This window comes from Ovis aries, chromosome X (assembly GCF_016772045.2).
Source record: "Ovis aries strain OAR_USU_Benz2616 breed Rambouillet chromosome X, ARS-UI_Ramb_v3.0, whole genome shotgun sequence".
NCBI classification, from domain to species: domain Eukaryota; kingdom Metazoa; phylum Chordata; class Mammalia; order Artiodactyla; family Bovidae; genus Ovis; species Ovis aries.
Window position 1 is genome coordinate 142,028,494 of NC_056080.1, and position 16,758 is coordinate 142,045,251.

The 16,758-nt window shown below is 39.3% G+C and overlaps 1 protein-coding gene across 2 annotated transcripts in view; it reads right to left on the minus strand.

Moving 5' to 3' along the window:
* PCDH11X (protocadherin 11 X-linked) overlaps window positions 1–16,758 on the minus strand; it is a 925,502-nt gene that overhangs the window by 492,542 nt on the left and 416,202 nt on the right. For both annotated transcript variants that reach the window (XM_060407578.1, XM_027963067.2), the window contains exon 4: window positions 1,220–1,300. In XM_060407578.1, coding sequence (XP_060263561.1) covers window positions 1,220–1,300 — 81 coding nt within the window. The remainder of the gene's footprint in view (window positions 1–1,219; window positions 1,301–16,758) is intronic.

A 16,758-nucleotide genomic window follows, 5' to 3' on the forward strand; every position in this document is an offset into this window, starting at 1 on the left:
TGGATTCAAGTAATTTTGGACAGTTCCTGGGTTGCAATGAACTTTATTTAATTAATCATTTCTACCCACAGTGCATGCATTAATTTTGCAACTCTTCCTAAAGAGGATAAATTAACTCTGTAAAATATTTTAGGATATTATTATTATAGAACACATAACTTCCATGAGTTTCAGAAGCACTCATCAAATAATAAACAATGTGATCCTCTCCTCACTCCTTTTGGGTTGTTTTTCTAATACTCTAGATATACTTTTATGTATCTACCTTTTAAAAATTTATTTCCTTAGTAACATGTAAAAGACATTTGAAAATATCTGGGTAGAGGATAATTTATGGTTATTAGTTTGACACCCAAGGGGTCAGATGCAGGACCTCTCTGTTATTAGCAACATTAGGTAAACCAGCTACATAATAACAAATTGCAAATAAACGTTTAGATTGATCTCATTTCATTTTTAAAATCCCTTAAGGCCTCTACGAAGAAAACAAACGTGCTTGGCTTTGTCAGTCTCATTCTGAGCTGTCCTGATGGAGATGAGTAAAAGTGGATTCTTTAAAAATAACTTATAGCTTAATTTCTTTTTAAATTCACACTGGTTTGTTTCAAGGAGGTCATATTAAAATTTGCCAAATTAACATAAAATCAAATTGTCCTATACCTTAAATTTCCCAGGTTTCTCAGTGGTAAAGAATTCACCTGCCAACACAGAAGATGAAGGAGACCCAGATTCAATCCCTGGGTCTGGAAGATTCCCCTACAGGAGAAAATGGCAACCCACTCCAGTATTCTTGCCTGGAGAATCCCATGAACAGAGAAGACTGGCAAGTTACAGCTCATAGGGTCACAGAGTCTAACACAACTGAACATGCACGCATATATACCTTGAAGTTAAGTCATACTACAAAACAGTAGTTCTCAATTTCTGTTATTGTTGTTCTTCCACTACTTTGTGACTAGACTTAAACATCAGTGAAACAATCATTTAGAAGATACTTTTTGGGTGATGCTTGCATCTTATCTAACAAATTAACTACCTCCACTATTATTATCCAACCACACTAGGAAGAAATAGGTATTTACAGTCATATTTTCACACAAGTCGAGGGCAAAGTCACCTAAAGAAATTTCAAAGAACATATATTGAGAAATATAACAAGATTTTTTCTTATACATTCATAAAAATCAGTTAAAGGGAAACATTGTGTTTCCTTTCAAACCTGTGGTTGGGGATGAGTCCAGATCTCCACAGTAGTTGTTTCTTTCATGGGTGTGTGAGGTCGTACAACTTCCTTCATTGGCTTTAAAGACGGAAAAAAACAGAAGTATTTGTTAAATGATTCGTTAAAAGTGAAAAACATAGTACATTGCACACGAGCATCAAACACAGGTAAGTAAAAGAGTGCCTGAGTAAATATCTCTTTCCAGATATTGCAGTTATTGAGGATTTACAATGTAACAGACACAGTTCTAGGTAAAGGAATAAGCAAGAGAAAAAAGAATTATTTTTCTCATAAAGCTTATATATCAGTGTTACATTTAAGAGTTCCACTGAACATATGAATAGGATTGTGAAGGGTGATTTTTAAATATTTAAAGGGATGAAGTTTAAGCTGCAGATACTTTCAATCCAATGCTTTTACAACTCAATGGCTTCAATAACTTGTGTTTGCAAATTTACAGTGTCTGAAATTAAAATCTATCCTGGGAGTGCCACCATATCACAAATTTGCTATTTATCATAGGAAGATATTTAATAGTTGTCGTAAATGCCAAGAAATTTATGAATTGGTACACAGATACTAGCATACCAACCCAGAATAATTATCACAATCTTGAAAAGACATTTTATATGCATTTTATATTTCTCAAGACAGAGCATATTCTCTGTTTTGATAATGATGAATATATTTAGAAAAGGCAGAGGAACCAGAGATCAAATTGCCAACATCTGCTGGATCATTGAAAAAGTGAGATGGTTGCAGAAAAACATCTACTTTTGCTTAATTGACTACGACAAAGCCTTTGACCGTATGGATGACAACAAACTGTGGAAAATTCTTAGAGAGGTGGGAATACCAAACCACCTGCCCTGCTGCCTGATAAATCTGTATGCCGGTCAAGAAGCAATAGTTAGAACTGGACATGGATCAACACACTGGTCCCAAATAGGGAAAGGAGTATGTCAAGGTTTAATACTGTCACCCTGTTTATTTGACTTATATGCAGAGTATATCATGAGAAATGCCTGGCAGGACAAGTCAAAATCAAGATTGCCGGGAGAAATATCAAAAAACCTCAGATATGCAGATGACACCACACTTATAGCAGAAAGCAAAGAACTAAAGAGCCTCTTGATGAAAGTGAAAGAGGAGAGTGAAAAATCTGGCTTATAACTCAACATTCAGAAAGCTAAGATCATTGCATCTGTCCCCATCACTTCATGGCAAATAGATGGGGAAACAATGGAAACAGTGAGAGTTTATTTTTGTAGGCTCCAAAATCACTGCAGATGGTGACTACAGCCATGAAATGAAAAGACACTTGCTCCTAGGAAGAAAAGCTGCGACCAACCTAGACAGCATATTAAAAAGCAGAGGTATTACTTTGCCAGCAAAAGTCCATCTAGTCAAAGTTATGGTTTTAACATGTATGGATGTAAGAGTTGGACTGTAAGCAATCCCACTGCTGGGCATATACACCAAGGAAACCAGAATTGAAGGAGACACGTGTACCTCAATGTTCATCACATCACTGTTTATAATAGCCAGGACATGGAAGCAACCTAGATGTCCATCAGCAGGTGAATGGATAAGAAAGCAGTGGTACATATACACAATGGAGTATTACTCAGCCGTTAAAAAGAATTCATTTGAATCAGTTCTAATGAGGTGGATGAAACTGGAGCCTATTATACAGAGTGAAGTAAGCCAGAAAGAAAAACACCAATACAGTATCCTAACACATATATATGGAATTTAGAAAGATGATAACAATAACCCTGTGTGTGAGACAGCAAAAGAGAAACAGATGTATAGAACAGTCTTTTGGACTCTGTGGGAGAGGGCAGGGGTGGGATGATTTGGGAGAATGGCATTGAAACATGTATAATATCATATATGAAATGAATTGTCAGTCCAGGTTGATGCATGATACTGTATGTTTGGGTCTGGTGCACTGGGATGATCCAGAGGGATGGTACGGGGAGAGAGGAGCAAGGGTGGTTCAGGATGGGGAACACGTGTATACCTGTGGCAGATTTTTGTTGATATATGGCAAAACCAATACAATATTGTAATTCACCTCCAAATAAAATAAATAAATTTATATTTTAAAAAAAGAAAACTGAACATGATGCTTTTGAACTATGGTGTTGGAGAAGACTCTTGACAGTCTCTTGGACTGCAAGGAGATCCAACCAGTCTATCCTAAAGGAAATCAGTCCTGAAAATTCATTGGAAGGACTGTTGCTGAAGCTGAAACTCCAATACTTTGGCCACCTGATGTGAAGAGCTGACTCATTTGAAAATAACCTGATGCTGGGAAATATTGAAGCTGGAGGAGAAGGGGAAGACAGAGGATAAGATGGTTGAATGTGCATTACCGATGTGGTGGAAATGAGTTTGAGTAGGCTCTGGAAGTTGGTGATGGATAGGGAAGCCTGGCCTGCTGCAGTCCACGGGGTCACAAAGATTCAGACAGGATTGAGTGACGACTGAGTGACTGAACTGACTTACTGCCAGGAGCCAGCATGAGGAATCCCACCGGTGACAAGGTCATGTGGCAGAGGCCTTGATGGGCAAGGCGAATCAGGCCTCAGGTTTTCCCCCTGGTATTTCCTGAGCATGTACCCCCAAAAAATAAGAATCTGCCTGCCTTATTTTATTTTTCTACTTTTCTGACACTCTCTGGAAAAAGTTAATTCAGGGCTTCAGTCTCCTGCAAAAGAATGTCTCGGCTTAAAACCCCCTCTGATAACTCTCTGACCCCTGGACCTCTTACAGCTTGTGAATTGCTTGCAGCCCCCCAACCGCGAGAGGCACAAAGCTTAAAAACATCTTAAAGATACAGAGCCTTTTCTAAAGAGCCAAAAATCATATTGGTGATGGATTTCACTGTTGACTCAATGATTTCTGCCAGATCTCCATATTCTTTATCTTTTAGGCACCTGGGAGGATGTTAATCAATGTAAACGGGATATGGTAAAAGATATATAATAGTTCTGATGTTAGCAACACTAGACTTTTGAGTTAATTACTTTCCTTTGTTATAAATCACTGTACTCCTTTTACTTGTTATAAATTGCTGTATCTTTGCTATGTAAGAATGTAACTTTATTTAGTGCTTTCTGGGAGTGGCACCAGACTTTGAGAAGAACAACACAAATAAGTCTTCTGGTCGACAAACCCTTATCAGAAAAAAGGCTGTAAAATGTTAATTGGCCCTTTTGGCCGGAAGATGATGTAAATTACCTAAGACTTGTATATACAATTAGGTATGCAGAGGGAAAAGCCTGGTTTTGATAAGAGTCTGGGCTGCTAACGCTGCATAATTTTGTATTACCCATTGATCTCTATGTGCAATCTAGAAGGTATAAAAAGCCTTTCTAGACAATAGAGGCCGGGCTAGTCACTGGAAGGACTGGTTTCCCCCATGTCTTCTCTTTACTCTATTTTCTGGCTGAATTCCCATCTGGGGCATGGAGGCTCGCCATGTCTACTTACTTGCCCCAGCTTCTAAGATCCACGAGATGGGGAGCCCAAGGTGGGGCCCCCCCCCCCCCCCCCCGCTATTCAAGAGGATGCCGGTGGCCTAACGTAGATGGTGCAAACTCCTTGTCTGGAACTTTATTGGCTTTCCACATAAACCAAGTTATTCAGCATCTTTTTCTCCACTTAATTTTCCTACTACACTATTTCTTCCTAATTTAATCTTATATTTCTAATTAATTAAATAATAAGTTTTCCTTGCCTATCCGTCTCCCCTTCAAATCACCCTGGATCCACCGGGGCTGGACCCCAGCAACTGACTATATTTTCTGTATGTGTGAACTTAGTATGTGGGATAAAGGGTTTGGAAAGTCCCGTTTTTAAGGTTCGGTTGAACAAAAATTATTATGCTTTCATTTAAATGCAAATTGTGTTTATTCTGCAATGACACTATAGCTGTGACAAAAAGAATTCAATACGCACTGAGATTACCAGGCTAAGCACTCATCACAACATTCCAATTCACAGAAAAGCAACAGAAGAACTAGGAAATTAAAATGAAACATATCATCTTAGAATTTCATCACAAAAATAAATAAAAATGAGTGACAAAAGTCAGTTTCAGAAAGTTTCATTTATTAGCCAATCAGAGAGAACCACTTACTGATGTGAATTATTAAATCAGGCTTGCTTAGATAACCAAAGAAACAGGTCTAGATAACATAAACTTAAGACTATTAGCATTCCACCACATTGAGAGTAACATCAATGGTGATTTTTTTTTTTTTAAGGCAAATGATATTGGGTAATTTTCTTTGTCTTCTTCATGACTTAACAGATGCTATCAACAACTTTTAATTATTGATACTTACTTGAGGAAGCAATAACAAGTCTGAAGTGACTGAAGAATGAATTGTGCTGAACAGACTAGAGAAGAATATTTTCAAAGAATTTGACAAAACCTGATCTGGAATCTGCTAAGGTGTCTTACAATTAATGGTGGATAACATAAATGTGACACAGAAAATAAGTTTAACTGGACAAATATACAAGAATTGGGAAAATGTAAGGTGTTCAAAGCCTATGTTTGTTGTACATCAGCAGGTATTTTCTGCAAAATATTTGAGTGTATCATGTGTTATTGAACTAGGAGTGTCAATAGTGAACTTTATTCACTACTGATAATGGAACCATATTCATTCTGTGAACTTTCATCTAAACAGCAAGCTGAATATTCTGACTTGCCCTACTGTATGAGTAGTTAGAATATAAATTGTCTTGTAAGTGGCAAAGGTTTATTTTTGAGCTCAAAGCCAAGACTGGAATTTTGCTGAATTCGAAGTTCCCTTGACTGTTATTATTGAATACTAATTCACTCTGGCTGTTAGTTTTTACTGCAAACTTGATAATGTCTCAATAAATCAGTCTAAAATTATAAGGTTAATGAGTGTTTATATGCAAAACTTACATTACAGTACAGTCATTTTCACTCCAGTCCTCTAGAAGTTCAAATAAGCAAAATCTCCATCTGTGCACATACACAAATTTGCAATGTGTTGCAGTAAATATGGAATTAAGGAGCCTTTACCTAACTGTCAATTATAAATGTTTAATCTTTGGGACTTCCCTTGTGGTCTAATGGTTGGGAATCCACCTTCCAGTGCAGGGGACTCAGGTTCAATCCCTGGTCGGTAAACTAGGATCACATATGCCATGGAGCAACTAAGCCTGTGCACTGCAACTACTGCACTTGTGCACCACAACTAGAGACCTCATGTGCCACAACATAAGATCCTTTGTGGTGTAACTAAGACCTAACACAGACAAACAAAAAAATATTTTTTTTTAAAGAAATGATTAATCTTCAATATAATCACACTAAATGGCTGCTGCTGCTGCTGCTGATAAGTCGCTTCAATTGAGTCGGACTAAATGGCAGATATGAAGGAAAAATCTAATAGAATTTTTCACATGTCTTCTAAGGATAGATATGTTGAGTTAAAACTATATGCTTCTGGACTGATATCAGTATTTGGCAGCACCTATCTGTGTGAAAAGACATTTTCCAAGATCAGATACAGAAGTCCATTAATTAGTAGTTCTCTGCTACATGAAACTTTGTACTCATTATTATTACACTTGACGATGTAAATATCATCAGTTGAAATTTTATGGAAATTTGGTTTCTCTTTTGTTATATATAAAACTTTCTGAAACTTGTGGGGCCTTGTGGGGCTCCTGGACACAAAAGACTTTCTATTTCCCCTGTTTCTTATTTGTAGGACATAGGCTTCACCCAGGCTCCATGACCATCCCTAGTTCCAAAGGGCATGTTCAAACAGTTGCTAATCAGGGAAAGGAATGGATAGGAGAAAAAGGAGGAGAAACAATAATGCAACCTTGGGGCAGGGTCCTGGTTCCTCCTCAAGGGATATATATAACAATATTTTTGAGTTCTTCTACTGGAACTAAGATCCCAGCCAAATGGAAGATGTTAACTATTTGATGAAACACTCTTCATTCCAGAGAAAAAGTCAGAGTTTGATAACCTTGAGAACCACAGAATCCCCTCATAAGAACACACGATGCCAGGTGAGCTGTTTATTGAAGGAATGCAGACCCTGCGTGCACCCTGATCCTTTTCAGCATCCTTGCTCCTTGAACCACTACTAAAAAACTCATCACAAGCTCCCTTGGAATGGGACACACAGTTTGGAGGTCATTAGCCCACTGTGGCCTCCTTTGCCTTCAATGGCTTCCTTTGCCTGGCAAAGAAGTAAAGCTATTCTTCTCTATTTCACCCTTTACAGAAAAACTTTGCTGACCTCTGATCTAGAGGAAAAGAAAAGAAACACTAGTAACTATAATTGATGGACAAGTCTATGAAATAAATTTAGCACCTAGAAGCAGAGGGTGAAGAGGAGAGTTTTTCTGGCAATTTAGTCTAAGTTAGGGAAATCCAAGATGTGTTTTATATGATGGAAGATGTAACTGAATGATGGGACAAATATATGAGAAAGTGAATTAAGCACATACTCCTGATGGGCTTGTAAAGTCAACTGGTGATTTTATAGGGGCTTCCCTGGTGGCCCAGATGGTAAAGAATCTGCCTGCAATGCAGGAGACCTAAGGTTTAATCCCTGGGTTGGTCAGATCCCCTGGTGAAGGGAATGGCTACTCAGTCTAGTGTTCTTGCCTGGAGAATTCCATGGACAGAGGAGCCTGGTGGGTTACAGTCCATGGGGTTGCAAAGAATCAGACACAATCAAGTGACTTTCACTTCCATGTTTTCATTATACACTAAAAAAGGCAGAAATACTCAAATGTATTTGAGCAAAGTGTTCTGTGCCATAGGAGTTTCTAGGCAGATTTGTGTTCAGGTCTCAGATTAAGCTTTATTATTAAACCAAGTCTACTAGTGTTACATTTCCCATGCACATTTTAACCATTTGTTTTTAACATTTTCTGTCAATTGTAAGCAGTTTTATGTCTGTCTGTGGAGCTATCTGTTAAATGTATCATGCCACATTGTAGATGAGCAAAATGCCACCCTAACATATATATTTTTGACATGAGGATTAATTTAGGCTGATTATTTTTAAGAAACAGAGGGCTCAGAAAGTTTTTCCTTTTCCTTCCCCCTTAAATTCCTAAAAGAACTTAGATAAAGGGCCTATTCCCAGAACAGAGCTATCACTACAGATATTTGCAAAGAATATAAGCATGATGAGATGGGGGAAACTAAGTAGGGCCTCTGTGTCCCACCCTCTCTGAAGGGTCCAGGAAACATTTATTTACCAAAGATTTGCTTTTCCATCTCCATGTGAATTGCCTTCCGCAGCTTCGGAGTCTCAAATCACTACCCCAAGGTCCTTCTCTGTGTAGAGCTGAAGATGGTATTTAAGGTGAGACTGTCAGCCATTTTGGTGAGTTATTGTTTCCCTCAGTTCAGTTCAGTTCAGTCGCTCAGTCATGCCCGACTCTTTGCGACCCCATGAATCGCAGCACGCCAGGCCTCCCTGTCCATCACCAACTCCCGGAGTTCACTCAGACTCACGTCCATCGAGTCGGTGATGCCATCCAGCCATCTCATCCTCTGTTGTCCCCTTCTCCTCCTGCCCCCAATCCCTCCCAGCATCAGAGTTTTTTCCAGTGAGTCAACTCTTCGCATGAGGTGGCCAAAGTATTGGAGTTTCAGCTTTAGCATCATTCCTTCCAAAGAACACCCAGGGCTGATCTCCTTCAGAATGGACTGGTTGGATCTCCTTGCAGTCCAAGGGACTCTCAGGATTCTTCTAGGTCTCTCCTATGTATGCATGTTATTCAATTTTTGTTTAATTTTTGCCTGTTAATTTGTCTCATGTCAATTTAATTCTTAGACCAGCCAGAAGAACTTAGAAAGATAGAGTAAAATTTTTTCCTCTCTGTTCTGTGCTTAGTCGCTCAGTCATTTCCGACTCTTTGCAACTCCATGGACTGTAGCCCACCAGGCTCCTCTGTCCATGGGGATTCTTCTGGCAAGAATACTAGAGTGAGTTGTCATGCCCTCCTCCAGGGCATCTTCCCAACCCAGGGATTGAACCCAGGTCTCCAGTGTTGTAGGCAGATTCTTTACCATTTGACCCAACAGGGAAGTCCATTTCCTCTCTGACAACATTCAAATGTTCACTGAACTATATAAGAATGATATTTTAGGTGGTCAAATACTTAAAGCTATGTGAATGTATCCTTTCCACTTAAATCTGGCAATTAAACATCTCTATTGTAAACTATGCTTCAATATTCAAACATTAAGAAAAATCTATTGAAATTTGTTTTGTACAAAAACAACAAATTAAAATTAAAATAATACTCCCCCCCTAAAAATGTTCTTCCATTACCCCTTCCCCTTCTACCAAGCCCCACAGTTTTAATGCTAGTAACTAGGAAATAGTCCAATAAAGTAGCTCTAACACATAGAACTGCTGAGCATTAACTACAATGAAAGTAAGAGAAATGGCAGCTCTAGGAATATTAGTGATGAAAAATATGTATTTTACTTTTTAAAAAAATGAAATATGGTTCATCATTGACATCTGAAAATTAATATGCTGATCTACATTTCTGTCCCCTTACATGTACCACATACTGAACCAAACTGCATTTTCCCTTTTATGGAATCAGATGTCAAGTAAAGAGTAAGTGCTTTATAATAATCACTATCTTTAAAGATTTAAGCCTCATTTTAATCCAGTTCATATTAAGACAGTGCTCAATAGTAAAAAGTGAGAAGTATGCCTTACCATTGAGCTTAAAGAGTTTTGAGAAGTGTCAGTGGCATTATTCCTAAAAGTAAAAAAATAATACTTTCAAGAGAACGATGGGTAGATATTGGATCTCCTTATCATTCTTGAGTCAGATATTACTAGTTCATAGTTTAGACATTGGAAAGGAATCCAATGTTATTTTAAAATATATTAAATCCTTAAACACTAATATTTCACCCGTGATGTTCTGTTGATCTAATAAAATAGTCATATGTGAAATTAAAAAAAAAAAAGTTCATTTATCTTATTTCACCTTTCAGAATCCAGAAATTTTATAGCTTAAAAATATGTCTATAGTCTGGTTGAATGATTTTACCTACAAATGTGGGAAGAGTCCAGCTAATAAAAAGTATTGATTCAGTGTAAATGACCAAAACTCTATTAAATCTCCCCCAATTTGGGGGGGTGGGGGTGGGCAGGTCTGAGGCAAGAAGTAAGGAAATTTCAGCCAAATTTCTATTCACAGAAATGTGAATTATAGCTCAAAATACATACAATGATATAGTTTCTGTGATTGTCAGGAACGTATTTTCAGCTGCCACAGGATTTAGTCTTTCAAAAAGTAATGGGAGACTGTTACAGGTGACCTACAAGAGTAAAATTCACTTCCCCAACTGAAGGGGACAACAGAGGTTGAGATGGTTGGATGGCACCACTGACTCGATGGACATCAGTTTAAGCAAGCCCTGGGAGTTGGTGATGGCCAGGGAGGCCTGGTGTGCTGCAGTCCATGGGGTCACAAAGAGTCAGACACAACTAAGAGACTGAACTGAACTCAACTTAACCTAAGTGCCTTGCCAATAAAAGGCTTATGAAGCAACACGATTTGATTGAACCCTCTAAATACAGCAAGACCTTCTAACTCTTCTCAAATATTTTCCTGACAGTGTCACACAGAAGCTGAGCTTCAGGGGCTTAACACATTGACTGCATACCTTCCCCTGACTAATCCCCAAATTACTGGGCCAGGCAAACTCAGACTGATTTTGTCATCATTTTAAGGTGAAATGTGGAATACATCCCTTATTCTCCCTGTTGAAAAATTTTATTGCCACTTAAATCTAATTGTTAGGGGAAGCACACTGATTGAAACCACCCACCCTGGCCAGGCACCATAGTAACTATTTGCATGAGTTGTTTTATGACAGGAGATCCTGATAAGGAATACGGAACTAATAAGCCACCACCAACAGGAAGAGTTCAGGAAAGGTCAAAAGGAGACATTGTGTGTCCGTCCACTTCCCAGAATCCCTCTTGCTAGCATCCATCTTGGCTGAGTGATGCGTGCACCACCAGGAAAGACTCTGAATTAGAATGATTGCCCAAAGACCACCCAGAAACTAATCCCATCACCATAAAACCCGAGACTGTGAGCCATGTGACAGAGCAGTTCTCCTGGGTTCCCTTACCCTGCTGCTCTCCACCCGGGTGCCCTTTCCCAATAAAATCTCTCGCTTTGTCAGCACATGTGTCTCCTCAGACAATTCATTTCTGAGGGTTAGATAAGAGCCCAGTTCCGGGCCCTGGAAGGGGTCCCCCTTCTTGCAACATAAGATAAGAAAATCATAGTTAAAATAAGATCATGATATCTCTGACTAGAGTCTCAACATTATATCATTGTTTCAAAATCTAACAAAAAGAGAATCCAGAGAAGCTTCAATGATTCAGCAATTACATTTCTTTCTCAAATATAGCTGGTTTCCCATTAGAAATGCAAGTATGTTTCCATTTTCTTGGTAATCATATGCACTCCAGGAATCTCAAATTTTGCAGAAATGTGACATTCTAAATTGTCAAAACCATCCGTTTATTTAACTACCAAAGACTACAAGTGAATTTAACTCATAGATTATTGCTATTTTATTGCCGTATATTTGACATATTGACAGATTAGGGGAAAAAAGTCTCCTCAAACTAGCATATGAGACAATTTTAAGAGAGTCTTATGTAATATCTACCACAAAGATATATACCTAAAGAAATGTAAGTATGCAGGTGATGTTTCTAGAGATAATAGTTGAGCTATTGCAAATCTTAAAAGCTGATGCTATGAAAGTGCTGCACTTAATATTTCAGCAAGTTTGGAGAGCTCAACAGTGGCCACAGGACTGGAAAAAGTCAGTTTTCATTCCAGTCCCAAAGAAAGGTGATGCCAGAGAACACCAGGTTAATATAAACTAATTTCTTTTAAAGAATATATAGTTTTTCTATGATAACTGCTATCATCAAAGCTTAAAGGATGAAGACTTAGGGAAAACACTGTAGAATTATTCATTAGGCATATCCAGTGTTTTCCAGACTGGTCTGAGTCCCTCAGATGTATTTTGGCATTTCAAGAATATTCTGATCCTCCTTCTGGTTTTAGTTAGGCCTAAGAAAAATGTTACAAAAGGAAAGGAGTAGGCTTTGAGGAATATATTCACTGATCCATGAAGATTCCAATGGTTCTGCCAAAAGCAACAACTATTTTGAAATTTTCCTTCAAGGGTAACAAATCACCAGGTGGAAAAATCAACAAGCTTGGAGCACTTAATTAGATCTTTTTTCTTAATCATCAATAAGTCAAGTGCATCCTGTGTGTTTAGGGAAGGGGGGGAAGTGTTATAGAAGGGGGATGAATTAACACTTAGAAAGCTCAAAGGTTTAACAAAACCTGACATGAGATTTGCCAGATGGTTTTGGTACTGGATTGTAAAACTTGAAACTAATCTTCATTTAATAGTTTTAATGGTTGTATATCTTTTATAAAGCCTCTTGCCCTTCTGCTATGGTGATTCTGCAAAATTATAGATCAGGCTTTAAAGAACAGGTTCTATGAACAGAGTTTCCTTAAATCTCAGCTAAACTGAGCAAGAAGATTACATGTTATTATGAGGTAGCACAGCAGGATTTTTCCCCCAGCAAACATAATGATGTGAAAATGGGTAAAGCTATCACTCTATGCAAAGAGGTCATCCATTGAAGAACAATGATTTTCACACAGATTATATGCACATGTTGAAACATTCACATTGCAAAATCTTTTTCTTAATGTTTCTTTGAAGAACTCTGATCCAGAGAAGCAATCAGATCTAGATAACAAGACCCAGTGACCTTATTACTAGGAGGTGGCTGCCCCAGGGCACTTGGAAGAGATTGTGTCTGTCACAGACATTTACTGGAAAAAAAATAAAGTATAATATTTATTTACCAGGTAAGTTATATTTAGTCCCAGCTTACTAAATTTATTTGAAGGAGAAGACATTTTTTCTCAGTTTTACATAATTTAAGTTTACTGCACATTAAGAATACATATTCTTATTAGGACACAAAAGACCAAAAAGGTAATACACAGAACTATAATCCTGCATGTATTTTCATATTTCAGTATTCCTACTAAAAGCTGATTAAGGTATGTGCCATAATAATGAACTTCAAATATGCAGTAGAAGAGTTATGCCATCATCAGGTTATTTAACACCAGATTGTTTAAACTTTCTTCTTTTAAATATCAACAGTTACAGAAAATGAAAATGAGTACTAAATGAAATATATAATGTATTCCATAATGTATACCAGTACATTATGTTTAACACCTTTAAAATATAATTGGTGGAGAGCCGGCACACTAGGCGCGACTGAGAGGAGCTAGCCCGCGTCCGAGGTCAGTGGTGGCTGGGAGGAGCTACCCTGTGTCTGAGGTCAGGGGCAGCCGGGAGGAGACACCCCGTGTCTGACGTCAGGGGCTGTGGCCAAGAGGAGCTACCCCGCGTCTGAGGTCGGGGCAGCCGGGAGAAGCCATCGTAAGTCCGAGGTCAGGGCGGCGGCCAGCAGGAGCTAACCTGTGTCTGAGGTCAGGGACGGCCAGGAGGAGACACCCCAAGTCCGAGGTCAGGGGCGGCGGCCGGAAGGAGCTATCCTGCATCCGAGGTCAGGGGTGGCTGGGAGGATACACCCCGCGTCCGAGGTCAGGGGTGGCTGGGAGAAGCCACCTTGCACCCGAGGCCAAGGGCAGTGACCCTGAGGAGCCACCCCGAGCCGGAGGCCAGGGCCAGTGGCCAGGAGGAGCATCCTGAGGAGCAGTGGCTGCGCAGGCGCAGAAGGGCCTAGAGGAGCTATCCCACGTTGAAAGTCAGGAACGACGGCAGTAAGGAGCTACCCCTCCTCCAAGGTAAGGAGCAGCAGCTGTGCTTTGCTGGAGCAGCAGTGAAGAGATACCCCACACCAAGGTAAGAGAAAACCAAGTAAGATGGTAGGTGTTTCAAGAGGGCATCAGAGCGCAGACACATTGAAAGCATACTCACAGAAAACTAGTCAATCTAATCACACTAGGACCACAGCCTTGTCTAACTCAATGAAACCAAGCCATGCCTATGGGACAACCCAAGATGGGCGGGTCATGGTAGAGAGGTCTGACAGAATGTGGTCCACTGGAGAAGGGAATGGCAAACGACTTCAGTATTCTTGCCTTGAGAACCCCATGAACAGTATGAAAAGGCAAAATGATACAATACTGAAAGAGGAACTCCCCAGGTCATTAGGTGCCCAATATGCTATTGAAGATCAGTGGAGAAATAACTCCAGAAAGAATGAAGGGATGGAGCCAAAGCAAAAACAATACCCAGCTGTGGATGTGACTGGTGATAGAAGCAAGACCCGATGCTGGAAAGAGCAATATTGCATAGGAACCTGGAATGTCAGGTCCATGAATCAAGGCAAATTGGAAGTGATCAAATAAGAGATGGCAAGAGTGAACGTCGACATTCTAGGAATCAGCGAACTAAAATGGACTGGAATGGATGCATTTAACTCAGATGACCATTATATCTACTACTGCGGGCAGGAATCCCTCAGAAGAAATGGAGTAGCCATCATGGTCAACAAAAGAGTCCGAAATGCAGTACATGGATGCAATCTCAAAAACGACAGAATGATCTCTGTTCTTCTCCAAGGCAAACCATTCAATATCATAGTTATCCAAGTTTGTGCCCCAACCAGTAACGCTGAAGAAGCTGAAGTTGAACGGTTTTATGAAGACCTACAAGACCTTTTAGAACTAACACTCAAAAAAATGTTCTTTTCATTATAGGGGACAGGAATGCAAAAGTAGGAAGTCAAGAAACACCTGGAGTAACAGGCAAATTTGGCCTTGGAATATGGAATGAAGCAGGGAAAAGATTAATAGACTTTTGCCAAGAAAATGCATTGGTCATAGCAAGCATTCTCTTCCAACAAAAGAGGAGACTCTACACATGGACATCACCAGATGGTCAACACTGAAATCAGATTGATTATATTCTTTGCAGCTAAAGATGGAGAAGCTCTATAGAGTCAACAAAAAGAAGACCAGGAGCTGACTGTGGCTCAGATCATGAACTCCTTATTGACAAATTCAGACTTAAATTGAAGAAAGTAGGGAAAACTGCTAGACCATTCTGGTATGACCTAAATCAAATCCCTTATGATTATACAGTGAAAGTGAGAAATAGATTTAAGGGCCTAGATCTGATAGATAGAATGCCTGATGAACTATGGAATGAGGTTCGTGACATTGTACAGGAGACAGGGATCAAGGCCATCCCCATGGAAAAGAAATGCAAAAAAGCAAAATGGGTGTCTGGGGAGGCCTTAAAAATAGCTGTGAAAAGAAAAGAGGTGAAAAGCAAAGGAGAAAAGGAAAGATATAAGCATCTGAATGCAGAGTTCCAAAGAATAGCAAGAAGAGATAAGAAAGCCTTCTTCAGCGATCAATGCAAAGAAATAGCAGAAAACAACAGAATAGGAAAGACTAGAGATCTCTTCAAGAAAATTAGAGATACCAAGGGAACATTTCATGCAAAGATGGGCTCGATAAAAGATAGAAATGGTATGGACCTAACAGAAGCAGAATATATTAAGAAGAGGTGGCAAGAATACATAGAAGAACTGTACAAAAAAGATCTTCACGGCCCAGATAATTATGATGATGTGATCACTGATCTAGAGCCAGACATCTTGGAATGTGAAGTCAAGTGGGCCTTAGAAAGCATCACTACGAACAAAGCTAGTGGAGGTGATGGAATTCCAGTTGACCTGTTTCAAATCCTGAAAGATGATGCTGTGAAAGTGCTGCACTCAATATGCCAGCAAATTTGGAAAACTCAGCAGTGGCCACAGGACTGGAAAAGGTCAGTTTTCATTCCAATTCCAAAGACAGGCAATGCGAAAGAATGCTCAAACTACCGCACAATTGCACTCATCTCACATGCTATTAAAGCAATGCTCAAAATTCTCCAAGCCAGGCTTTAGCAATACGTGAACTGTGAACTCCCTGATGTTCAAGCTGGTTTTAGAAAAGGCAGAGGAACAAAAAGATCAAATTGCCAACATCCGCTGGATCGTGGAAAAAGCAAGAGAGTTCCAGAAAAACATCTATTTCTGCTTTATTGACTATGCCAAAGCCTTTGACTGTGTGGATCACAACAAACTGGACAATTCTGAAAGAGATGGGAATACCACACCACCTGACCTGCCTCTTGAGGAATCTGTATGCAGGTCAGGAAGCAACAGTTAGAACTGGACATGGAAAAACAGACTGGTTCCAAATAGGAAAAGGAGTATGTCAAGGCTGTATATTGTCCCCCTGCTCATTTAACTTCTATGCAGAGTACATCATGAGAAACGCTGGACTAGAAGAAACACAAGCTGGAATCAAGATTGTTGGGAGAAATATCAGTAACCTCAGATATGCAGATGACACCACCCTTATGGCAGAAAATGAAGAGG